This window comes from Equus asinus, chromosome 3, assembly GCF_041296235.1.
Source record: "Equus asinus isolate D_3611 breed Donkey chromosome 3, EquAss-T2T_v2, whole genome shotgun sequence".
Lineage (NCBI taxonomy): Eukaryota > Metazoa > Chordata > Mammalia > Perissodactyla > Equidae > Equus > Equus asinus.
Window position 1 is genome coordinate 33,484,819 of NC_091792.1, and position 24,239 is coordinate 33,509,057.

Here is a 24,239-nt window from a genome sequence, read left to right on the forward strand (position 1 = left end):
ATTTTATATAACAAAATTTTATATGTGTAAGTAAGGCGTTATGTGTAAAGGGGATTTGCTTGAGATGGACCAGGAGAGGTGTCCAGAGTAGGGATGGGTCGCAGAGGTCATAATGTCCTCTCAGTAGTGACCCAGGAATATGGAGAAGCAGACAGTGGGCGCTGTTGTGAAGTTACACTGTGGTAAGTCTACCCTACGTGTGGAAGAATGGCGTTGATTTTTGTTGCTTCTCTATTTTATTTTTTAGGATGTAGAACAAAAGAAGAGTGGAAACTACTTTTTCTTGGATGATTAGACTGAATCTGAGAATACTGATAAGCCATTTATTAAAAGAAACATTTATTGGGATTTTGTCATAGAAAACTTTAATCAGGTTTTATGCCTCACATACTCTGGAGCTTGAAGTATAGTTTACTTAATGTAACATCAAAAGCCAGTTGTGTTGTAAATTGTAGTCTGAATACAGAAAATGCCCCATTTCTGTTCTAGATAAGCCCCTTTTTGTGCATAACATTCTAAAATGAAGACATTTCAAGCTAAACAAATTACCTCCAAGTTTTCATGATGTATGGGAAGATTTTTAATGGGTGTATAATATTCATGTACCAAATGCTCACCAGTTTTGCCCCCTTTTAAAAATCTTGAAAAAAGATTTCTGTACTTACATGGTTTCCCAAGTATGACAATATAATGAAACTGCCCTTATTTTAAAAGCCGGTCGAAGACTCCACTGATGAAATTTGATAAATAAACATCAGGATTATATTTGTTATTTGTTTTCAGTCTTTGCACTATATTATCAGTGTGTTTAGGCTTTCAAAGGAAAATTACTACAAAACACCACTTTTGGGAAATGGCTCTTTGTTACCAACTTAAATATTGTTTACGATGTTTTTGGTGCTGCTGAATATCTATCAGAAAAATCATTTCAACACCTCTCTCCCCACCACCTACCAAGAAAAAACCCAACTTTAGTCTGAATTATTCAATTTTAGATTTCCATAAGATTGTATATTCTGTAATTATTCTCAAGGTCATTCTTTAAACATACATTTATGTAATCACTGATCAAGATTTAGGAAAAAGCATTTTAAAGAATATTTGTTTCCCTTTAAAGTACAGGCTCAAAATCTTTAGAGTTGGTGCCTAAGCACCTGTGTATTTTTAAACTTTCACAGATTTCTTCTGATGGGCAGCCAAGGACTATGAGCCGTTTACCTAAAGGCAACATTAATGCAAATGAATCCCCAGATAGCAATACAGAGTATCCTTTGGTACCAGATATATTCATTTCTAAGTCTGGATATAGGGGACATTATCTAAATCTATTTGACTTTTTGTTTTTTGCTTTTTGAATTTTGGATAGTGTGTAGTAAGAGTTCTGAAAACTTATCTTAGGTTCCTGAGTTTGAACAGTGGGATACCTGTAATGTGAAACCACTTCCATTTCTATTTCTGATTATACTAGTGCACTGAACTGGAACTAACAGAGTACAAGTGAGGAAAAGAGTTTACTAAATAAATTAATGGAGCAAGCAAAATAGGAAATTTAGAAGTTATTGAATAGACTTTTAGAGCTCCTTGAAACTGTAGAAGCTTTGATTAATATGCAAACAGTGGATAGAAGGTATGGTTTAACTGCACCCCATTAGGCCTTTTAAAAAATTAATTTATATGACTAATCCATAAGTACATGTTTATTGTGAAAAAAGCAAATATACAGAAATATGTAGACTAAAGTTATGATTTCCCTTTACATTACCCTCCCAAAGGTTACCTGTGTTTGCTGTTAATATATATCCTTTCATGCTTTGCACTTACTAAGTGTGAATATGTAAAGGGTTTATTTTGTACATAAATGGGATTATACTAAAATAAGTAGTGCCTACTTTAAGGATAGGTTAAATTTGTGAATGCTTATTTCATATATTGAATAAAATAAGACAAAAGCTATTTTTATTTACTGATCCATATTCTGTCCAAAGAAAATACTTGTGATATAAGAGCACAGTTCTTTCTACTTGTTGCTAATGACAGAATATGTTAGTTTTTCATGTAAATTAAAATTTAAAAATACGTATTTAGATTTTACTGAAATTTTATATAGCAATAGAAAAGAAAGGTCTTAGAGTTGCTAACAGAAGAAAAAAGTTTTTCTATAAAACCAGTTATACCAACTCAAATAGACCTTCAATGCAGATGTTAGCTATTAAAAAGAATGAGACTGCTCAGTATGTCCTGATTGGGAAAAAATCTCTAAGCAAAAAAGGTGGTGCAACACAGTTTATATAATATACACCATTTACATGAAACTATACAAAATACTAAAATACACAAAAGGATAGTCTAGAAACTTACTATTGCTTTTTGGGAAGGCTAACTTGATGGTTAAAGAATAGGAGACATAATACACATATACCCATTATCTTTCGAATTTTGTACATATCAACTGTAGAAATCATGTAAGTTTTTAAATCTTCAATAAAGAGATAATCCACTTTTTTTTTTTTAAGATTGGCATGTGAGCTAACATCTGTTGCAGATTTTTTTCCTTTTTTCTTCTTCCCAAAGCCCCCAAGCACACAATTGTGTATTCCAGCTGCAGGTCCTTCTAGTTGTGCTGTGAAGGACGCTGCCCCAGGGTGGCCTGATGAGCGGTGCCATGTCCGTGCCTAGGATCTGGACTGGCAAAACCTTGGGCCGCTGCAGCAGAGCACGCAAACTTAACCACTCGGCCATGGCGCTGGCCCCAAGATAATCCACATTTATTATGTTCAACTAGTGTACAGCAGTCTTAACAAAAGCAGTGTATGTATACAGTTTAAGTTAACCTAAGTTTAGACCATAGCGTCTTGAAGTCCAGTCCAATATCTCTTGCTTATAACTCAGTGTAGAGTTTGGTGTCTGGCGTGTACTTTGCCTACTGTGTTGAAGGAATGAATCTACTTGCCAGAGAGAAAGTAGGAAGACTGGACAACTACTCAGTAGGTTCTATAATTTCATATTCATTAACATTTAGATAGTGTATGTCAAGCTCTTAGTCCAGTGCCTGGTGTATTATGAGCGCTCAGAAGAGAAATAGTTCTGGGTTGGAGAGTCAGAAAGCGAGAAGGAAGTAGCTCCCAGGAAAAACAGCACCTCTAAGGATAAATAATAAGGTAATCCATGTAAAGTAGAATACATGTCAGGTCAGGTAGAATCAGCACAGGCATTGAAGAGGTTAGTGAAAGGATGCACACGGGCAGGTTGTAGAGGATTTCCTGTGCCTTCAAGATTTAAGTTCGAGGTTTCTACATGCTCAAAGTAGAGACTGAAGAGACAGCAAAATTAGAGAAGCAACAAGAATTTTCAAGATAGCAGTTCAGAAGCTTATAATTTTTTAATTTTTTTATTCCATTGTCTTAATCTTTTGAAATATTTAGAGCCTGTCCATTTAACTCATGCATTGCTTTGTAATGTGTCTGCTACCTCTTCCTCTTGGGAGGATCGTTTCCTTGTATTATTTTAATTTGTGAGCTGATGTTCAGTGAGGCTTTATCTGTGAAAATTCTAAGGCCAAACAGTCCCCTTTTCCTTCCAACCTCTTACTCACCAGCACCTCCTTCCTTGCCAATTTGATAGGGTAGGCAGTGTGCCCAGCCCCCAAGGGGGGGTCATAATTGGGCTAAGACAACCATGACAATCCTCTTCTATATTTTCCTACTCTCTTGCAGCTAGGCATGGCCATGTTGACCAGTTCTAGCCAGTAAGTTGAAAGTAAAAATCTTCTGGGGTGTTTCTGGAAGTCCTCTAGCTTTCCTAATAAAAGGAGATACATATCTGGTACTGCTTCTTGTGGATGTGTTGTGCATATAAGGTGACACAAAGGAAATGCCAAGAAAGCCACAAGGATGCTAGTCCTGACATCAAACACTGGACAATTGCTAGCAGCCACTTCTCTCCAGATTTCTTATGAAATGGAAATAAATCCCTATTTGTTTAAGTTACAATAAGTCAAACTGGTTTTCTGTTAAAGTAACCTTGGTTCCTTGGCTGAGGTCTGCCTTTCCAAAGGCTTTCTGTCTGCTTCTGCCAGGTGACCCAAGTGTATGACCAGTTTGGAACCACTTTTCATCTTAGCTTGCAGATTCCTGGACCTCAAACCTAAACAAATGTGATAACATTCTCAGGGTTTTGTTGTGGGTTTTTTTTTCCTGTAAAAATCTAGAACCCAGGCCAGGAGAGGTTTGTCTATAGAAAATGTCTACTATTACTGTTAGTGCCCTTTTTACTGGGGTGCTCCTGGCTTTAATGCAAATGTTAGTTCCAGCCACCAACCTTGCACGTGCCCAAGTCTGTCTCTTACCTACACAGTTCTCAGCTGAGACTGGCAACCATGTCCATCCATCCTTTCTCATGGAGTGCAGCCTTGGTGTCACTTCATGTCTATTGCTACTGGTTTCTGGTCTCCGTTTCTGGAACTGATGTGTAAACATAGCTTATAAAATTATAAAGGACTTAAATGCTTTTAACTAACTCCTAATGTACAAAGTAACTTACAGGAAGCATGCAACAAGTTACACACTAACAGGTATATCCCTAGGTAGGCACATAGCATTACATTGTTTTCTACTCCTGAAGGCAGTTAATCTAAAGCCAGTTTTAATTTAAAAGAAAAAAGTTACATTATACAGAATTTTTGTTGTTGAAATCTGTTAATAATTTGCCAGTTAGGTAGAATATCCAAAAGGATATGAGGCCATAAGAACCACACAGTTCACATCTTTAATCTGTATAAGATTTTTTCTAAATGTGAAAAATAAAATGTAATTACAGGAATGGTATGTATTTATAAAGGGTTGACTTTGAAGCTCCAGCTTCTCTAATAAACTCACAGGATTAATCTAAAAACTAACACGTTTGTACCAATGTCTGTAAGCTTCACTATTCTGGGGAGTGCATGATTCACACTTTTGGATGAGCTTATAAATTTAGTTATGAAGGGAAGCTGTGTTGACTTGTTTTGTAGTTTAGATTCTCATACTATTCCCTAGACATGAACCTAAAAGTCAAGTAAAAGTGTTAACAAATATTCAAAGTGAAAAGCAGGCCCTTCTAATATAGAAAACTTTCAAAGAAACCCTGTATAGGATATTTCTTGTGGAGCACTGGTCACCTGTCTCACCTTTTTATCCCATCCACTTCAAGCAACCAATTCTCCAAGGGCTCACCCAGCACCAACAGACATCCGGGTTGCTATCCTCCCCATCCTCTGGCTTCTGCATTGACTCGGTGGGGAGAGGCACTGGCACTCACCCAGCTGACAGATAAAGGCTTCCCCCTTTTCTTCTTCCTTTCTCCCTGCAATCCCCCCAAGGTTCTATACTGCCCCCCCTCACTCACCTCCCTCAGGCAGTCCCAAACCAGCCTATAGGACTAACCAACTTGTCCTTCCCTGCTTGCTGCCCCTTGTTCCTAGATCACCTTTCTATCAAACACTTGCACTGAATGAAGCTTTTTTTTCAGGCTGTGCTTTCTGGGGAAGCTATTCTAAAACAGTCCAAATAGTAAGTAGGTTAAACAAGTATTGACTAGCAATATTCTTAGGTGACTTGATTTAATGTAGAAATACAGCCTTAAGAAACTTGGGTTTTCAAAGTACCTTATGTATACTTGCTACCTTTGTTTTCAAATAAAACTTCGAAAAGATTTGCTTTACTTTTCTTCAGAAGACAAATATTACTGAATACTAACTTTTAAAAAAAGGGCCATTTAAATCCATAAATTCTTAGATATTCCACACATCGCCATTAGCTCTAAAACCACTGAGCTAGGTTCAAATCCACATTCTACCACTTGTTAGATGCATGACCTTACTCAAATTACTTGGCCTGTCAGTTTTATTATACAGTTGTGTGTTGCTTAACGACAGAGACACTTTGAGAAATAACATCATTAGTTAATTTCATCATCGTGTGAACACCAGAGTGTACTTAAACAAACCTACATGACATAACCTACACACCTAGGCTACGTCGACCACTGTCATATATACCAGGCATCGTTGTTCTGCAGTGTGTGGCTATATATATAAAGTAGGGAAAAGAAGAGTTACCTACCCCATGGATTATAAAGCCTATGTGTTTAGTTGCACATACTAGAATTAACTTCTGCCTGGATAAAAACCATGGAAACCATCTCCTACTTTTAGAAGTTTGACTAAAATTCATCTAAGATTTATATGCTATATTACTTGGTTAACCCTGGAACCAAAGAATCACAAGCAGAATCAAGAGACAAAATTTTATATATATGCACACAGTTTTATATATAATGCAGCATCACACCATGTAGGGCATTTACTCTTATTTTATACATTCAGATATGTTTGAAACACTTCTTAAGGCTACAAAACAGAACATAGAAAAATAAACAGGAATATATTCAACACTTACAAAAAGTGATATGATAAAGAATATAAAGTACTATTTTCCTTTCAACACTTCAAAAGATATGTATATATACTTTTTTACAAGTAACATCACAAATGATTACATCTTCACATGCTTTTAAGTATTATTTGTACTCAGTGTAAGGCTATTATTTTTCATACATAAACTTTTTTCTAGCTCTGTCACAATGCAATTTTTAATCCATTCAAGTAAATTCAACCCCAAAATTGCTGTTTCCCAGCATTAAGACATGCACCCACCCTCTTCTAGGATTTTCTAAAACATTTCAGGGGGAAAAGATCCCAATTAGTGGGAGAGTAAATGGCTGACACTAGTAGCAAAACCTTAGTTCTTTGAAAGTGACATACTGGAACTGAGCCATTAAGATTTTAAACAAAAACACAATAGCATTTAGACATTAAATAGGAAGCAAAATACAGTAAACAGAAATAGTGTAGCCAAATATGCATTCTCCTCAGCTACACTAAAATGGACCTTGCTTAGTACCCAGAAGTGAAAGACTAAGGTTACCTCATCTAAAAGTGAAGGTAAAATAAATGAGGCATAAATAAATATTGCTAGTTTCTAGGATGGCTGAATGTTTTCTAAACCAGAAATGGTTAGAAAGGAACTGTATTGCACCAAGTCAATCATAAGCAAGTTTGCAGTTCACAGGCATTTTAATTCAACCTTGAGTCACAAAGGAAACACTGCAAGTATAGTTTGCATCAAATAAGCTGTATCAGCATTGTGGTTTGGGAAAACCCACTCCTACCAGGTCAAGGCAGGGTTTGAGCTTAGGTCAGCCGTGAAAATGAACGCATGGGTTACCAGGAAACGAATGAGGACTACACAGATGCTAACATCCTGCTGCCAACCAGTACATGGAGCAAGAGTTGAAGATTGATCTGAGAGGAAATGAAATTGAAGAGAAATACACACGATACTAAAAGGAAAGGGACAGCAGTCAAGTTTAGCAAAAGCAACTACCTAAAACGAAAAAGAAAGGTGAGCTTTGGTCATTCTAAACATTTGTTCTTCAAAATGTGTAAGATCATAATACAGTCAAGTTCCATAATTTCCAACTCAAAATACAAATGATTCTCACTTCTAAGCTTTTGTTTTTCTCTTATATAGAAACATTATAGTTCATGTCAACATACCTCTGATTCAGTTAAAATGGAGGACGACAAAAGCTTGCTTGGCCCTAGTTTGACCTCAGCATAAGGCAAAATCCCCTGGGCTAATACAAACAAACCTAAAGGAGAAAAACAAAACTGACCTTCATACAAAGACTGATAATTTTAAAACTAATTAACAAAAGTCAGAGTTCTTTTATTCCAGAGGTCACTGAGTAAAGTACCATCTCCTAAACTTCTCTTTCAGCACTGTTTCCATCATGTCCTGGAGGTAAGTTATGGAAAACAGGAAAGAAATCAGTATTTCCTTCAGGAACTATAGAGTATTCTGTTACTCAATTGAGGTAAGACAGAGTGACAGTGAAGAAATGAGCAGTATTCTTTCCTATCCAATTTTTAAACATTTCCAGAAGAAACTGAGACAATCAAATCCCAGTCAATAAAACAAAGGACACTAGAAATAGCAATTTCTTTTGGACTCCTGAGATCACACTATTGAACTCTTAAATCTAGTCATTGTATGTAAATGTGATTTTCATAAAAATTATCAGGTTAGGCTAATTCTACATAATAAAGCATTAGCTGAAAGTGGAGGACCCTCTAATCTTCATTTCATAACAACTGTTGATGTTAACTAAGAAAAAAATGGCTTAAGGAGTACCTTCCTCAATTGTTCTAGCTTTAGAAGGTGACAACAGAAGTTCCTTTCAACAGGTTCTCTCAAGAATTTTTTTCCACACAACCATCCCAGTCTTTACAAATTTTTACCTAGCACCATCATAATAAAATGTTATCTTTCAAAGTGCTGTCTAAAATCCTATGTTACAAAACATCTAAATGCTAATCACTACTCAAATCAGCAGTTACACAGACATTAGGTAATTAAAACCACAGAGGTAAATAACCATTATTACAGTACAGCGGAGATTCACTGAGCCTAGCTGGCATCCCAACATTCCTGCGGGTTATCAGAGAACCCAGAAAACTCATCTGCTTCAGTTTGTCAAATTCAAGTGAATTGTATTTGCTTTTAAAGTAATTTGCTTTAAAAAAAAAAAACCCTATTTTTGGCTAGGTATATTACACGTGGCATGCAAAGAGAAATTACTACGTTATTTGCATAGCACTCAAACTTCCTGATCAAAAGAGAACATAAAAAAGGGTAGATTTTCACATTGGTATGTACAAATAAGAAATATAAGCTACAGTTATTTTTACACAGTAACACAGATAAATGAATATTGTGTTAATTCAGAGTCAAATCTCCAAATGAGAACAGAGTGCAACATGCAAAGGGAACTTCTAGTGAATACTGCAAAGACTGGAAGGAAGCAGGATCAGAGACATGTTACCAAAGGGTTGACAAGCTATAAAAATGCAAAGCAAAACCATTTTCTAGCAGCATCCTCTAGAAAAGAACTAGAAGTCACAATCATCCTTTTTTGTACAATAGTTCCAGCCGTGACAAATTGAACATGCAAATGTAAAGTGATATACATAACTAATGGTGCAAAGAGAAAAACAAAACACAGTAACTCTATAGAAACCTGTCAAGCTAAAAATTTAACTTTTCTTCTCACAAAATATTTAAATCTGTCAGTGCATTAGTGTTAAAGTGGCATTAAAAAATTTCTGCAGTTTTAACAGATGCAGATTATTTTCAAAATGCATAGCATCTACATTTCTTTCGAGTAGGCACCATGATATTTACACCAGTGCTAAGAATTCTTGGTGGAAACAGCCATTTCATTAGATTTCCTATTATTTCTTAAACATCTGTTCTTGTACGCGATCTCAAGTTCAACAAATACTCACCAAAATTCAAAAATATACCCTATGAATATTAAAAGAACTATATACAACATTTCTAAGACACAGGTTAATAGGCTGCCTTATGTGTAATATTAAAGAGAAGACATTATTCAAGTTTGACAGATACTGAGATGAAAGGCCTTTGGGTTGGAAGCATTTCAAAAGACAACAGTGTTTTAGGCTAAGAATTGTTTGAGCCCAGTTTATGACTAAGGCATTGCATAATAAAATATACATTTCTATTTGGTGCAATGTTATGTTTTGGAATCTATAGTGTGTCAAATGGTATATTTTCTTGTCACTTTAGTAAACACTATAAAGCACACATTTCCAACATTTGAAATTAAACTTATATGAGGAAAAAAACCAAACGCTAAATCTATAATGTTTTATATTAAGCTGTTTATAAAAAATACTTTAACAAACATTTTCTACTTTTTATGGGAGCAGTCACCCAATAAACAGATTTTGAACAAAGAAAAATGGCAATGCCAGGAATTCACCTGCCCCCTTGAATGCATATCCAAAATCTGTTGTCCAAGATGGGAGTGAGGGTAAAGGGGGAGGGGAGGAGAGAGTTCCAATTTGGGTTTTTATTTTAATGTATTTTTTTAAAGCCTTCAGAAACATTCCACCTAAGAAAGGGTTTCTGCTCTAAAATCCCGCAGCAACAACCATCAAGTGTGTTGTCCCCGATGGCCGTCTCCCATCCCTGATCTTCTCCTGTCCCCCCTATACGGCCGTCCTCTGACATTGCGATGGTACTGATAACCTTCGTCTCGGTTTCTGCTTGGCTGCCCTTTCCAGGACTCCTCACCTCTCGCGTGTTGATATCCTCCCCTACCAGAATAGCCCCAATCGCTTTTGTACTTCCTGCCTCCGTAAGTCTGATTATAGAACTGCTTGGATCTACCACTTCTCAGAATATTAGACACTTCACTTTCGTCTTCTGAACTCTCTTCTTTTGGTCTTTGCACTCTGCTATCCACAGAGTTGGCCCCACTGACCACGTCAGCAGCAGTCTTAGGATCTTTCACTTTTTCTGGTTTTTCTTTCAGACTTGGAATGGTCCTTTTAGGCTCAAGTTCGACAGGCACAGTTTCTCTCTCTCTGTTCAGAATCTGAGTGGGAAGAGGAGCCTTTCCCTCTGCTACAGGAGGGACGGAAGCCAATGCCAGATCTGCCTTAGGTGTCTGGGACGACTGCTCCACCCGGCCTTCATGCTTACTCACACTGGCTTCAGGGAGACAATGTGTGCCTTCACCTCTGGCCTCCTGAAACTCCTCTACTGCTGGACCTGAACCACATTCTTTAGACAGATCCAAATTTTCCAGGGGCAGATCCAATTCTCCTTTCTCATCAGAAGGCAAAACAATATTCTGCCTCATTACTGGATTTTCTACAAATCCCTGAAAAGGGTACCCATACCAAACATGAGGAAAGAAAGGAGGTGCAATGGGAACTGGGCCTAAGAATGGATTGGGTCCAAAGGACGGCTGTGGGAACATATTCTTGCCACTTAGTGACTCTTCATATTCAGCATGAAGAAGCTGTCCAGAGTTTTCAGATTCAAGATCAGCCTGGTAAGACAACTGTCCATGACTTTCAGACACCTGAGATGGAGGGATAACCAGAGGTGAAGAAAATGGTGGTGGTCCAATCTCTGCCTGTGGCATCTGACCATTAACACTGGCCTCAGTCTGCATAGGAAAGTGTGCGTCGGTACAGGTACAATCACTTTCATTCTGAGCAGAAGGAGCTTCTTGGAACCAAGGGTTTTGAGGATACACAGGGACAGGGACCTTTGGGTACATCCTGCAGGCTGCCAGATAGGCCTGGTGCAAAGGGTACAGGTAAGAGTGCGGGGCCCACATGGGACAACTATATGCCTAGAAGAGACAAAAAAACAGTTAAGATAAACAAAAAGAGGGGAAAAAGAATAAGTTTCTCATGCCTGCAAAGATCATATAATCTGCAGTCCAAATACCAGATCACTGTGATATGCAACATGAAAAGGAATTACAAAATTAAGTCACTGCTCTAAGACCCCATTCCTTGTTCCTATCCTGAAACCAACCCAAAGTCTTGGTATAGAGGCTGACAGGAGACAATATAATGAACCCATCCACAGATTATCATGATCATTAATTCCATCCTTTGGATATAAATGCATTGACATAATTCTGAGTGGTGCAGATCTCACAAACAACAAACATCAGCATTCGAGCCTCCAGCTTCAAGTATCTCTATCACTGGCTATTTAGCTTGACCTGCATTTGTGTTCTGGCTCTACCACTAACTCTCTGTGTGACCCCAAGCCAACTAGTTAACTGCTCTGGACCTGTTCTACCAGAAAAATGCTGGTACAGGAGCAGAGGATGCACAACATTAGCACTCCACAGGTCTAGGAGCCCCCAGAGCACTCCTCCTCCAAGATGAGAGTTAGACCTCTAGTCAGAGAAGGGTGAGACTGAAAACGAAATACTCCAAATCCTTCTCCTGCAGAGGTTCAGCTAGAGACCAAAACACAAAGAAAAATTTACCAGCTAATTGGCTAATTAACCAATTAGCTAAAGCCAATATTAACTAGATAAGCATAAAACTAGGCAATGAATGCAGTTGATGGTGAAATTAATCAAGTCTCCTTTTATTAGCTGGTCAGGAGGCTATAGTAGACACTTCATTTCATATTTTTAGTCTAGAACCCACAGAAACTAACCCAAGACAGGAGAGAACACAGCACTGACAAGGACGTGGAATTCTCCAGCCTCTTTCTAAGACAAGCTATTTCTAGGCTGACCACTTCCCAAAGGATGCCTCCACTCTGCTAATGAGCACACCACCTTCCATAGGAGTACTTTCACGTTACTTCCTTTGATCCTCTCAACAACCGAAGCAGGTGTAAGAATCCATAAATGAAAACAGCTAGGCTCAGATACACTAAATGACCTGCCCAGGGCTACACAGCTAAAAAGTGACGGAACAGAACTTCAAACCCAGATCTTTCAGTTAATTCCTCAGTAAGGACATTTCCACCAGGCTGCTCACGGACGGGGCTATTTCCTGAATATACTGACAACGTGAAACCGCTGCCAATTAAAAGGAAAAGCAAGCAAATACTGGAGTCTCAATCACCACCAAAACTAAACAATACAGTCCTGAAAATGGTAGTTCTCAATGAGATTTAATGAACCTTAGGTGATTGATTGACAGGCTAAGAGTTAATATTATTTAAATAGTAATAATAGTTAAGCTGTTAACTTAAAAAAGTAACTTTAAATGATAAAAATGTGAATACCTTTACACCAAGATTGAAGAAGAATCGAAGAATGTTCTTATCTGAAAAATAACATAATCATCACTAAAATTATACATTCAAAAAGCTTTTTTCCATTGTCCTCAAACAATATATAGTTCTAAAGACAATTTTGCCTACTGGAATTGTTTTCTCTAGCCTGTGATATAAAACATAGATTAAAAACTATAAAATAACCAGACCAGACTCTGCCACTGTAGGGTAATTCTAGGTTCAATATGCTTTCTCTATGCTAAGTCCCAAAATGGCTAAAATTGAGATTTTTTATCTGATTAAAGTCAAATCTGTGTGAAGGAAACTCAGGTGTTCGCTGTATTTCTTTTTTCAACTTCTCTGTGGAGTTTAAAAAATTATGACAAAAATATTGGGGGATAAGGGTAAAATCAACATAAACCTAACTCATTAATAACCTGAGATTTAGTAGGATGGTATTAGCCCAGGTATTCATTTGACATCAGCCAGTTACCTACAGACTCAACCATCAAACCCCTAATAAAACCAAATGACCCATAAAAATCCAGGTGAAGAGCATACAGTCACTGCATTACTCTTCCGGTTTTTCTACAGATAGGAAATTCTGCAAACTAAAATTCCCTTAAAAGGGACGGGGAACAGACAAATTTTAAAAGAATTCTTTAAAAAAATATATTGTTGCTTGTAGTACATTATATGATGACAGCTGTTACCTATTATATTCATTCTTCTCTATAACTTTTTCATGGATGAAATAATATGAGTACTTCCAAAAACCAGACCAGTTATGAGAAAACTCAGTAATATTTAGTTATCTGGTTAGTAACATTATTAAGACTAAATTCAAAATAGTTTTAGTCTGTTTTTTTGAAAAAATGACACAGAGGGAGGGGCAGTTACTAAACACACAAAGAAGATATTCCAATCAAACACAAGCTGAAACAGGAGCGTGGCTGACTACCAGCCAAACCTCTGCTGTCCTTCCCCAGGGAGTCCTCTGGCTTACTCGGCAAAAGGACTTCTGACCTCTGCTCACATTTCTCACTGAACCTGTATCAGTATGTGGTAAATAAAACAGACTGAACTCGGGAGAAGGACCTCACCTTTAGGCAGGTCCTCCCCAGTGTGACACAGTGAATAAGGTGGTGCAATGGCTCGATCTCCCTTTTCATTATAAGGAAACCCAGGATAGAGTGGGTCTTGGTAAAGGCTCATTGTCTGAGGCAAAGGCATCATGGGCTGGTTAACTGCCTGTATTGACACAGGAACTGGAGAGGGTGTTAAATGAGCTTGGGACACAGCAGAATCGGGTCCAGTGGTCAGAGTCTGTGTCACAGACAAAACGGGAATTTGAGCAGGAACACCTACAAGAGAGGAAAAAGAATCAAAAACTATATAAAGGTGAAAATAATTTTCCTCTACAAATATAAGTTTACACTAAGTTAAAATGTTAAGAATGCTAGAAGACAGCCTGGTGGCATAGTGGTTAGGTTCACACGCTCTACTTCAGTGGCCTGGGGTTCAAAGGTTCAGATCCTGAGCACACATCTACACACCACTCATCAAGTCATGCTGTGGCACTGTCCCACATACAAAATAGGGAATGACTGGAATAGATGTTAGCTCAGTGATAACATTCCTCAAACAAAAAGAGGAAGGTTGGCAACAGATGTTAGCTCAGGGCCAATCTCCCTCACCAAAAGAAAAAAAAATAACAAAGTAAAGAATGTTGTACAATTGATATAGCTGGTGAAAAGGTGTGTACTTAAGCAGTCTAAAGTACCTTTTCTATCAACCAAGGACCCTCCTGGACACAGAGGAGGAAATGAGCTCAGGAAACAAGCTGTGGGTCAATGTCTTCTAATAGTAGCTCTTATAAACATATGTAAGACATAGAGCCTGGCAAAGGGTTCAATGGGGGGCCATAAAGAGCTGGTCCATGAGGGATGCCAACAGTGGTGCCAGGGCTGAGAAACCAAAGCAACCAGTGGAGATAACCAGCTCAAACTTCCTACTCCTGGGATTCTGAAGGCTTATCTCAAATAAGTATCATATGAACTTGGCCCTCCCACACAGTGGACACACAACAAAGCAGAGGAGCACAAAAAGCTCTGTGAGGCTCCACACACCTAACCCTGCTCTGAGGTCAAGCTCTCACTCAAGAATTTGAAGTTTCTGACTTGGAAAGGCTTTTGTTGGCTGGTTTATTGGATTTTTAAAAATCTTATCTAACCTGTTGGTCCAAAAGTTGTAGGTTCACTTGGCCAGGCTGGCACAGTGGCTGGTAAAGAAGGCACCGCAGGAGTTAGATGTACCTCTGGAGAAACTAGAAGGGGAGCTGGATTTGACAAAGACACGTGTTCTGCTGGCTTCTTCAACAAGAGGGGTGGAAAAAGACAAGAGTTCATTTTGCTTAACACTAATTTTAACGACCAAATATATACCTTGAGTTGCCTACCTTTTACACAACTGCAATTTCTATATAAATGGTCTTTCTGGTCTTAGAAATGAAAGAGAAAAACACAGTAGCTAAAAATTCCACACAAACAAATTTGATCCTAACCAGAGACTGCCTACCAAAAGTCAAAAGTCACTGGCAGAGTTAGAAACAAACTGTAAAGCAACTTGAATGCACTGCTTTTAAGGCAAAATGACCTTGAAATTCATGAGTCTAGAACAGCGCCTCACTCAAAGATATACCATGAAATTATGTGCTTTCTGACACGAAGGATGTAAACAGAAAGGCAAGGACTCAGACCATTCTCTACTCCTGTGTTAGACCAAGAGCCAAAATGTGTGCTAGAACTCGGTGCGTCATCATTAAACTGGTAAATTGGTGCACTGCTTTTTAAATGTATATTTTTCTAATCACTCCAATCATTACATACCCTCCCTTCTATGAAATAACTTAAGGGTACAGACAACTCTTTTGTAAAGTTTTGAAATAAAATAGAAATTCATAATTTCCCTTCAAAAATCTAATTTTCAAACCAACTCACCGGAAAGGCAACACAAGGTAGCAAGTACAAACTTATTCAAAATCAACTCAGAAGAATGGCTTCAATGTCCAGGAAACGGTGATTAAAAAATAACACTCCATAAAAACCGAGAACATTCTAGACTAACCAACAACAGAATTAAAGAAAATTCATAACTACACCCAAATTATGATGCTAAAATAAACGTTCCTATTTTCTATACAGATGTTTCCTGTTTTTAAAGGATCATATACACACAGCTAAGAAACCCAGAAAATGGAGCGCTCAACGTCAAATGCAACAATATACTTACTTGTTCTGCAGGAGGTGGGCACTCCAATTTCTTTGACTTTGACGGTGATGAAACTCTTGCACATTTATCGTCACTAATATTCTTTGGAAGCAAAAAAAAGGAAAAAGCGTAATTTTGTATTTCAAAGGCCCACATTCTAGGAGAATCATGGTTGCCTTATAGTTCACCCCACCTGCACCTGACTGAACCCTCTCACGACTGTTTTTTCAATTATATCTGGTTCCCAACAGGTGGTGACTTTGCCTGTGTGTCTTCATGATATCAAAGTACTGGGCCACCATTGTTACTATGGGCATAATTTCAAAACAGCACGTTCTTCCTTTAAAAATCTCAATCTACTACAGAGTAATGGGAAGTACGAGCTACTTTCCACCAGTTTGGACAGGTTGTCATACTGTACCCTTGAAGAAATGGTTATATCTGTGAGTGAATTCTCCTCAAGCACTGTCATCTCTCCCCAATTTTTTTCCTCTGCTTTTCTACTTCCCTAACACTTAAGATATAAAATGATGACATCATCTCCATTTCCTCCTTCTACTTCTTCCTGCTATACTATCACAGTGTTAAGGAAAAAGAAAAGATGCAATGAGCATTTAAAACGTGTACCTCCAATGTGCTTGGCTCGGGTTTTTTATCCAAGTGAACATGCCCATGGATAGAGTCTGCAACAAATCAAGAAAAAAGACAGCATCAGCCACTAGTCAAGTTCGACAACAGAACAACAAAATATGAAGACAGAGAAAGCCAAGGGCTATCTGAAACATGTTTAGTCAGCAAATAATAGTTCTCAGAATGACATTTAACATGCTTTAGCTTGAGCTAACGTTTCTCTGCCACCATGAGATATGTGACAATAAACTGCTCCCTGATTTCAAAAGTAAGGGTTCTCTTCCCAATGTCTAACTTTAAATCAGACACAGATCTCTAGCATCTGCATTCAAATAATGAAGTAACACACCTTTATCTTTTCGTTCTTCGGGATCCCCTCTCCGCCTGCTTCCTTTTCTGTCACCCACATGTGATGATTTTCTCTGGACGCATGGGTTGCTGCTCTGAGAAGCTGACTGACTAACTGATGAGCTCTTAAAATGAACAAAACCCAACACTTTGTGTTAAAGATTTACCCACAAATATATGAACAAAAATCTTATAATCTTACTCTTAAAACATCTGACTAAAAATCTTAAAATTCATAGCCCTATATCATTACACTTCTGAAACTACAAAAAAAAGAATCTAGGCTTCCTATTTAATTATATACACTACAGTAATAGGCTTATTAATAAGTTGAAGTACTAGGCCATCAGACCCTGGGCCTAAATTAGTAGTAAGACTTCAAATCCCCATCTCAGGAAGCCACCCTGACCAAATGTTCACCTTGCAACTTACACTTACATTCTTTGCACAAAGAATAGCACCCTTCACACCAACCTTCAAAAGTAGCTGTTATACAGCATTTGTGGGAAAAAACAGCCAAGTGCAAAGAGAGACAGTGCACTGGATTCTTATCACTGAAGTGCTACTGACAGTCAATAAATCACTTAAGCTCTGCATGAGATCCAACCATCTCATTGTTGAAACAAAGGGACTGGACTAAGTCAGGTTTTTAAGCTGAAGTATCACTGAAGGCCCTTTCTGCTTCCAGCACTCTGAGAGAATGCTGCACAGCTGAGACAGGATCTCAGCCCTCTGTGGCAGGAGTTTTCTAGAAGACAAACCCGAGTCACAATCAAGTCCAAGAAAGAATCAAACTGCCTAGTCTAAGTACGAAGACCCCATTTTAACAATCAAAAAATTTTACAATCTATTCCCACATGACAGAAGTTGTATTTTTATCATTTCCAAATTGAAAAAAAGGACAAAAAGCTATGAGTACAACCGTAAATGATCTGTAGTTTTTTACTAACTAAATGTTATGGGAAAATAACATATGGCATAAAGATAAATATACTTAGCATACAGACCATGCCCAATTCATATATGGATGTGGGCACTTCTTCCAACCCCTGTGCAAGACTGAACTACTATTCCAGATCCGCTGCTTCCAACTAAGCATCTCACACCTCTAAAGGATTCCACAAAGGCCAGAGAACAGAGAATTGTGGTGTGGGGCCCTAACATTTTATATACATTTGTTTCATCCACTGTTAAGAAAAAGTGTCCAACCACCATTCTGGATCACAAATTATTTGGTACCACTTACCAATATTTAAAAGAACATAGGCTCAGGACTCCCAGTGCCCCCAAACTGAACCAGTTACCCCTCCCCTGTGCTGCCAATGAACCCTCCCCACAGAACCCTCCCCTCAGTAAAGAGCATTTACTTCACTCTACATGAGAACTGTCTTCCCTTCTGACTCCTCCAAAAGAATTAAGAAACCTAAAGGTAGAGAACATTTCTTTCATCAACCCAGTGTCCGACACACAGAGCAAAGGTGAAGCCACAGGGTTACATATACTATCACCTCCAAGAGGAAACACTCAGAGTGACAGCTCTTATTAGACAGTCTAGGTTATTAGGTCCTTGTATGTTTAATAAGGAACAGTGATTTTATAGATGTATCTTGTTAACTGAATCATGAACTTCTACTGCATATTACTCTAGCTAGCAAAATAAATGTGTTTTGGTTCAAAAGAAAATACTAAACTAGAAGTGAGGTAACCAATTTACTTGCCTCAACTCTGCCACCAACTAGTAATGTCTTTAGACCTAATCTTCCTCATAAAAAATGTGAAAAGGAGGGACAACTACATGATCTTTAAGATACCTTTCAGTTTAAAAAGATTTAGTCTTACCATCATTAGAAACTATGGCTTAATATAAAAACTGTATTAAGGAGAGACTTTTAAGCGATAACTTTTAAAATCTCTATTATACATACGGAAAGGGCTGGGAAAGCCTGTTCATCTCTGTTCTGAATCTCATAGAGTAAACGAGATTCTTCTATAGCTTGCTTCTCTCTGCGCTCTTCTGGGGAGAGGCCAAAATAGTTCGATTCTCGACTCGCGTGATCAGAATCCTCAGCTCTCTCACGATCAGGTTTTCTGTCAAATAAAACATTCTTGTCATGAGAAAAAAAACAAAATGTACTGCGTACCTAAAATAAAATAGCCGTTTTTGGAATACAAATATTTGACTAATTTAGCTATACTGTGATTATTATTCAACTTTTGGCGTCCTGATAATAAATGTTTAGCAAATGAAGTCCCTATAGCATTAGGATATGTTAGCGTTAAGAAGACAAACTTACAATAGGTGGAAAAATTTAAAAAGAAAAAGAAATATATAACTCACTTCCAAGTGATACAGAAATAATTCAGATTTTTTTTTTTTCCTTTTCATCAGGACAGAAATGTAAAGCACTATCTATATTCTTTATGCCATATTCCAATACTTTCATAAGAATTCACTTTCAAAAGAAAGGGAAAGTTATTAGTTTAGGTATCAAAAGCACTGCAATTTTTTAAGTAAGGGGAATGCTCAGAGGAGACACTTGGTCCATCCTCCTGCTTTCTGATGACACCACTAAGGGAGATGGAAAGGTGGGATGAAGGAAAATTAGCATGTACCAGGCTAGATACTAACTGCACAGATAAGACTACTGTCATCTCAATATAGTTTTGGTCAATGAAGGATGACAAATTAATGAATAGAGTCCAGTAGCCTATAACATAGTTATCTTAGTGTTAAGGCAATATAAAGACCATTTCTACTATGTTTAACAGTTCCACAACAGTGGGAAATGAAAATCTAAAACCCACAGGAAAAATACGTCGTCACAATACAAAGAGATATAATCTTCCTAAAAAGAGTGGGAAGAACACAATGATACCATCTGGCTTTTTTTACCTCCGAAATAAAGAAGAGTCACTTCACGTGCTCAAATAGTCCCACTTAAAATCATACCCTAATTCCAACAGGGAAAATGTCAACCCAAATGATACTAGGGAAAAAAAAAAAGTAGGAGAGCAAGTCGGGCCCCTCATAATCTTATACTAGTCCTTCTCAAAACCCAGTGGGAGAAGACTCCAAAGAAGACTGAGCAAGCAACAGGAGTCTTGGGAAAGTTAACAGCACCTTACCACCATGTCGCCTCACCCTAAACTGTCCATCTCATCCCCACCCACCACACAGAGACGCTAACTGGAGGAGAGGCATTGAGCAATGACACTACTATCATTTTCAGCACTTGCATAATGAAAGCATACATGGCAGTCCTGCCTGGTTTTTGTTATATTTCTTTTTGTTTTCTCCAAAGGAAGAGACAGTATCAATGAGAAAGAAATGAAAAAGTCACAGTTCATGAAGGTCTCATGCCCAACATTACAATTCTTTTATTCTGTAACTAGAATTCAAAACTCATGTGTTACACAGTAGAAAGAAAGTCAAGATAAACTCTAATGAGCTTAAATCAATTGGACTATTAGCTATAAAATTCTAAACTTTGCCTAGATTCAAAAAAAATCAAATATTTAATCAGCAGTCACTAAATTCGTCTGAATATACTAGTAAACTTTACTCTGGCAGCCACAGTGAATGCAGACAAACTGCAGATACAACTAGGTTGCTATATAATCTGTCACAATGTCAAAAATAATTCTCTAAAGTTTCATATCTATGTTATTACCCACTGTGTTCTGCCAACTTGTGTTTTTCTATACCAAGTAATACATAGCTAACACATAAAAAAGAAAAGGATCCTAAGAAGACAGACATTTCACATCTGTCTGACCATTCTACCAACTCCCAGCAGATGGGATATGACACCAGAAACACACTGGATACAAATTCAGTTTGTGGTAAACAAAAGCATATTTAAATTAGCTATTTAGTAGTCTGTGTGTACCTTCTTTTTTAATCTTTAAGACACTACAGGGTATCCCTGTGTTCAAGGGGACAAAAATGCTTAAGAAATGAGAATTTTATTAAAGAAAAGTCTCATTTCTGCCTATGACCTTCCTACATTTACTTCATATTTTTAGGTTTCCAAAGTCAATATTCAAAATAGGTTAGTCCTCCTAGGTACTTTGCTTGCATTGGGCAGGACGTCACCAGATGCTAATGAGTGGAATCTGGTCAATGTCCAAACAACTGACTTCAGCCTCCAATAGTCGATTAACAGCACAAATTCTGTTTCTTGGGAGAGGTAACCCACCATGGGCCCCGGAGGTCCCTTCACATTGTTGCGGGGTGTGTCAAGAATGCAAAGCCTCGACCATTCTACTCAGGCCAATGTTCAGGGTCGTGTTTGCAGTGACCAACTTCAAGTGATCAGGTAACATCTTTCTTCTGATTTTTGAATCACTTGTTCTCATTAGAACTTTTGGAAAACTGGATTATGAATATGCAAGTACTTTTTACACAGGTATAAAGTATCCCTGGGAGGATATGCAGGAGTCTGTTAACACTAGATGCCTCTGCAGAAGGAAACCAGATCACTGGGAAAACAGGGATAGGAAGAAGAATTATCACAATAAAGAAACTTTTGAATATTTTGGATTTTGAACAATATCAATTAATTTCCTATTCTAAATAGTTTGTTAAACTAAAAAGAAAAATGTAATATATTTGAAGTATTGGTATTCATTACAGATGGAACTGTGTCTCCCAAAAAGATATGTTCAAGTCCTAACCCCTGGTACCCGTGCCTGTGACTTTATTTATAAAAAGGGTTGAGTCATCAACTCAAGGTCATACTGGAGAAAGGTGGCCCTAAACCCAATGACTGGTGTCCTTATTAGGAGAGAGACAGACCCACAGGGAGAACACCATGTGATGATGGGAGCAGGAATGGGAGCGATGTATCTACAAGCCAAGGAACACCAAGGGCTGCGGGCAACACCACAGTAGGAGGGGCACAGGGAACAGATTCTCCCCTAGAGCCTTCAGAGAGAGTATGGCCCTAGTGACAACAAGAGCTCACACTTCAAGCCTCCAGAACTGTGAGAGAATACCTTTCTGTTGTTTTAAGCCATGCAGTTTGTGGTACACCTTGCTACCACAACCCCAGGAAACTAACACAGGACTAGTAACGTGTCAGCCTAAGAACCTAAAATTCTGTCTTGAAGATGTTACATAAACTATATTTAATGTCAAAATGTTAAGTACATTCCCAAGAAAGGGGAATGCCTAAACGCCAGAAATTAAGGAACTAACGACCAGAGCTTGGCAAGCACACATACTGAAGCTACAGCTGTTCAGACAATTGGGGAGAGGGAGCTTGGGTGGAGAAGGCATTAGTCACAGTAACCAGGAGGGCCCCAGCACGCGCAGGCCAAGTGTGCATGAAGATGACAGCCTCAACTTAAGGCACGCTTTCTTGGGCTGGCCCAGTGGCGCAGCAGTTAAGTTCCCATGTTCTGCTTCTCAGCAGCCCGGGGTTCGCCGGTTCAGATCCTGGGTGTGGGCATGGCACTGCTTGGTAAAAGCCATGCTGTGGTAGGTGTCCCACATATAAAGCAGAGGAAGATGGGCATGGATGTTAGCTCAGGGCCAGTCTTCCTCAGCAAAAAGAGGATTGGCAGTAGTTAGCTCAGGGGTAATCTTCAAAAAAAAAACAAAAAAGCCACGCTTTCTCACATAAAGCTCCTCCAAAGGGCATAAACCCCTCTGCAGAAGAGCAGATTAGAGAAAAAATAAAATTCACAGCACAGGAAACTATGACCCTGAAGTTCATCTGTCTCTGGATACTCAGTGAGAATGCTAATATTCATGATCACATTAACCTAAAACTGTAGCCCGGTTCAGTATTAGACCCATAACCACCAACAATCCAAACTTATCAGAACAAAGTAAACCAACTATTTTGGTCGATTCAAGTTCATATATAAAGAACACCCTCATCCTCCAATGAATTAGAAATGCAACTTGGAATTCAGTACTTAACACAGTGCAAGCTACCAGAAAACCATTAAGTGCCAGAATAAGATTTGGCTTGGATAAGATCTCCTAAATCATTTGAAAAAAAATATACATGCTTTACCCTACAAAATTACCTTGATTTGTTTAAAGAGAATTATAAAGGACTGAAATCCTCACATGGTATTTTATCAACAATATTTTTAATATTATGCTACAGACAAGTACATGAACACAAAATTGTAACTATTTAAATGTAATGTGGCAAATAAAAGAAATGCCCCTCAATTCTTACTTCTCTTGCATTCAGGAAGGTTACCTTATGATCTGTGAGGGTGTCCTGCTAAGATTTTTGTGCTCACTGGAGGGTTTCTGAGACGGAGATCCTGCAGGATGAGTGGAGAAGCCATGCTGTCTCACTCCTGAGGGCTGCTGCAGCCGAGGAGGTAGTGCTGAGGGGGCTTTTACTGGCTTGCCTGGATTCTTTGGCCCTCTGTAATCCATGTCTGTGACAAGAAGTCAAAAATACCTCATAAACTTTCCTATTATAAACAGCTCCAAGTACCATCCCCACCACTCTCACCCCCCCCAACTGTAACTCAATGTGCTCCTACCAGGATGGAAGTTTTGTCCGGAAGTAGAAGGTTTTTTCATCTTCTTCCCTGACACTGTGTTCCAGCTTTCTGAGGGAGGTGGTTTGAGATTCTTCGGTGAGTGTCTTCATGAGGAAGAAAAACATTTGTAATAACTTAAAGTATTCCTAGTAAGACTATGTACGTAAGTATTGTGCATAAATATTTTATTTTCAACTTCTGTAAGAATTTCCAGTTTTAGTTGTTATATTAAAAATTAAAATACAAAACATTTAGCAACCCAGATGCAATTCTAATCAAATAAGATGACAAACATCAAAAGCATATTCTCTAACCTAACAAAACAGAAGGCTAAAAGGCCTTAATGATAATCTACGCAAAAGATGAGACAAAGAAGGAATGGCTGTTACTCTGTTAGCTGTGACGATGGTACTGTAGTTGAGGTGGGGAAAGGGAGTCCTCACCGTGCTAGAGACACATATAAAGATCTGTTTCTGTAAGAACTGGTGTGATGTCTGGGATTTGCGTCAAAATATTCCAAGTCCATCCCCATTTAAAAAGGAAAAAAGAGGTTAGGGAGAATAGATTAGAAAAGATTGCCAAATGCTGTTAGCTGCTGAAACAGGGTGATGGTTATATTGAGGGTCCCTGTACTATCCTCCTTATATCTGAGTGTGAAATTGTCCATTGTGAAGTTTGGGTGTGATTTACCACCTTTTTCTCTAATAAACGCAGCAGCAACTGAAACAAAAGGTGCTCTAAAGTAACAACGTGTAACAGAAAGTCAACCATGATATTTTACTCTCCATCTGACAAACATTGACT

The 24,239-nt window shown here is 38.2% G+C and overlaps 2 protein-coding genes across 4 annotated transcripts in view; one reads left to right on the plus strand and one right to left on the minus strand.

Annotated features, from left to right (window-relative positions):
• Positions 1 to 770, plus strand: part of ABCE1 (ATP binding cassette subfamily E member 1) — a 28,882-nt gene extending 28,112 nt beyond the window's left edge. The window contains exon 18 of the mRNA XM_014838119.3: positions 248 to 770. Coding sequence (XP_014693605.1) covers positions 248 to 295 — 48 coding nt within the window. The 3' untranslated portion in view covers positions 296 to 770. The remainder of the gene's footprint in view (positions 1 to 247) is intronic.
• A 5,498-nt stretch (positions 771 to 6,268) lies between these two features.
• Positions 6,269 to 24,239, minus strand: part of OTUD4 (OTU deubiquitinase 4) — a 43,043-nt gene continuing 25,072 nt past the window's right edge. For 2 of the 3 annotated variants that reach the window (XM_014838116.3, XM_014838118.3), the window contains exons 12-21: positions 23,436 to 23,539; positions 23,141 to 23,327; positions 18,845 to 19,007; positions 16,921 to 17,044; positions 16,569 to 16,624; positions 15,963 to 16,043; positions 14,905 to 15,043; positions 13,775 to 14,035; positions 12,681 to 12,721; positions 6,269 to 11,271 (exon numbers count right to left, since the gene is read on the minus strand). In XM_014838116.3, the coding sequence (XP_014693602.3) occupies positions 10,060 to 11,271; positions 12,681 to 12,721; positions 13,775 to 14,035; positions 14,905 to 15,043; positions 15,963 to 16,043; positions 16,569 to 16,624; positions 16,921 to 17,044; positions 18,845 to 19,007; positions 23,141 to 23,327; positions 23,436 to 23,539 (2,368 nt within the window). In that variant the 3' untranslated portion in view covers positions 6,269 to 10,059. The remainder of the gene's footprint in view (positions 11,272 to 12,680; positions 12,722 to 13,774; positions 14,036 to 14,904; positions 15,044 to 15,962; positions 16,044 to 16,568; positions 16,625 to 16,920; positions 17,045 to 18,844; positions 19,008 to 23,140; positions 23,328 to 23,435; positions 23,540 to 24,239) is intronic. The other variant, XM_014838117.3, reaches the window with a different exon arrangement.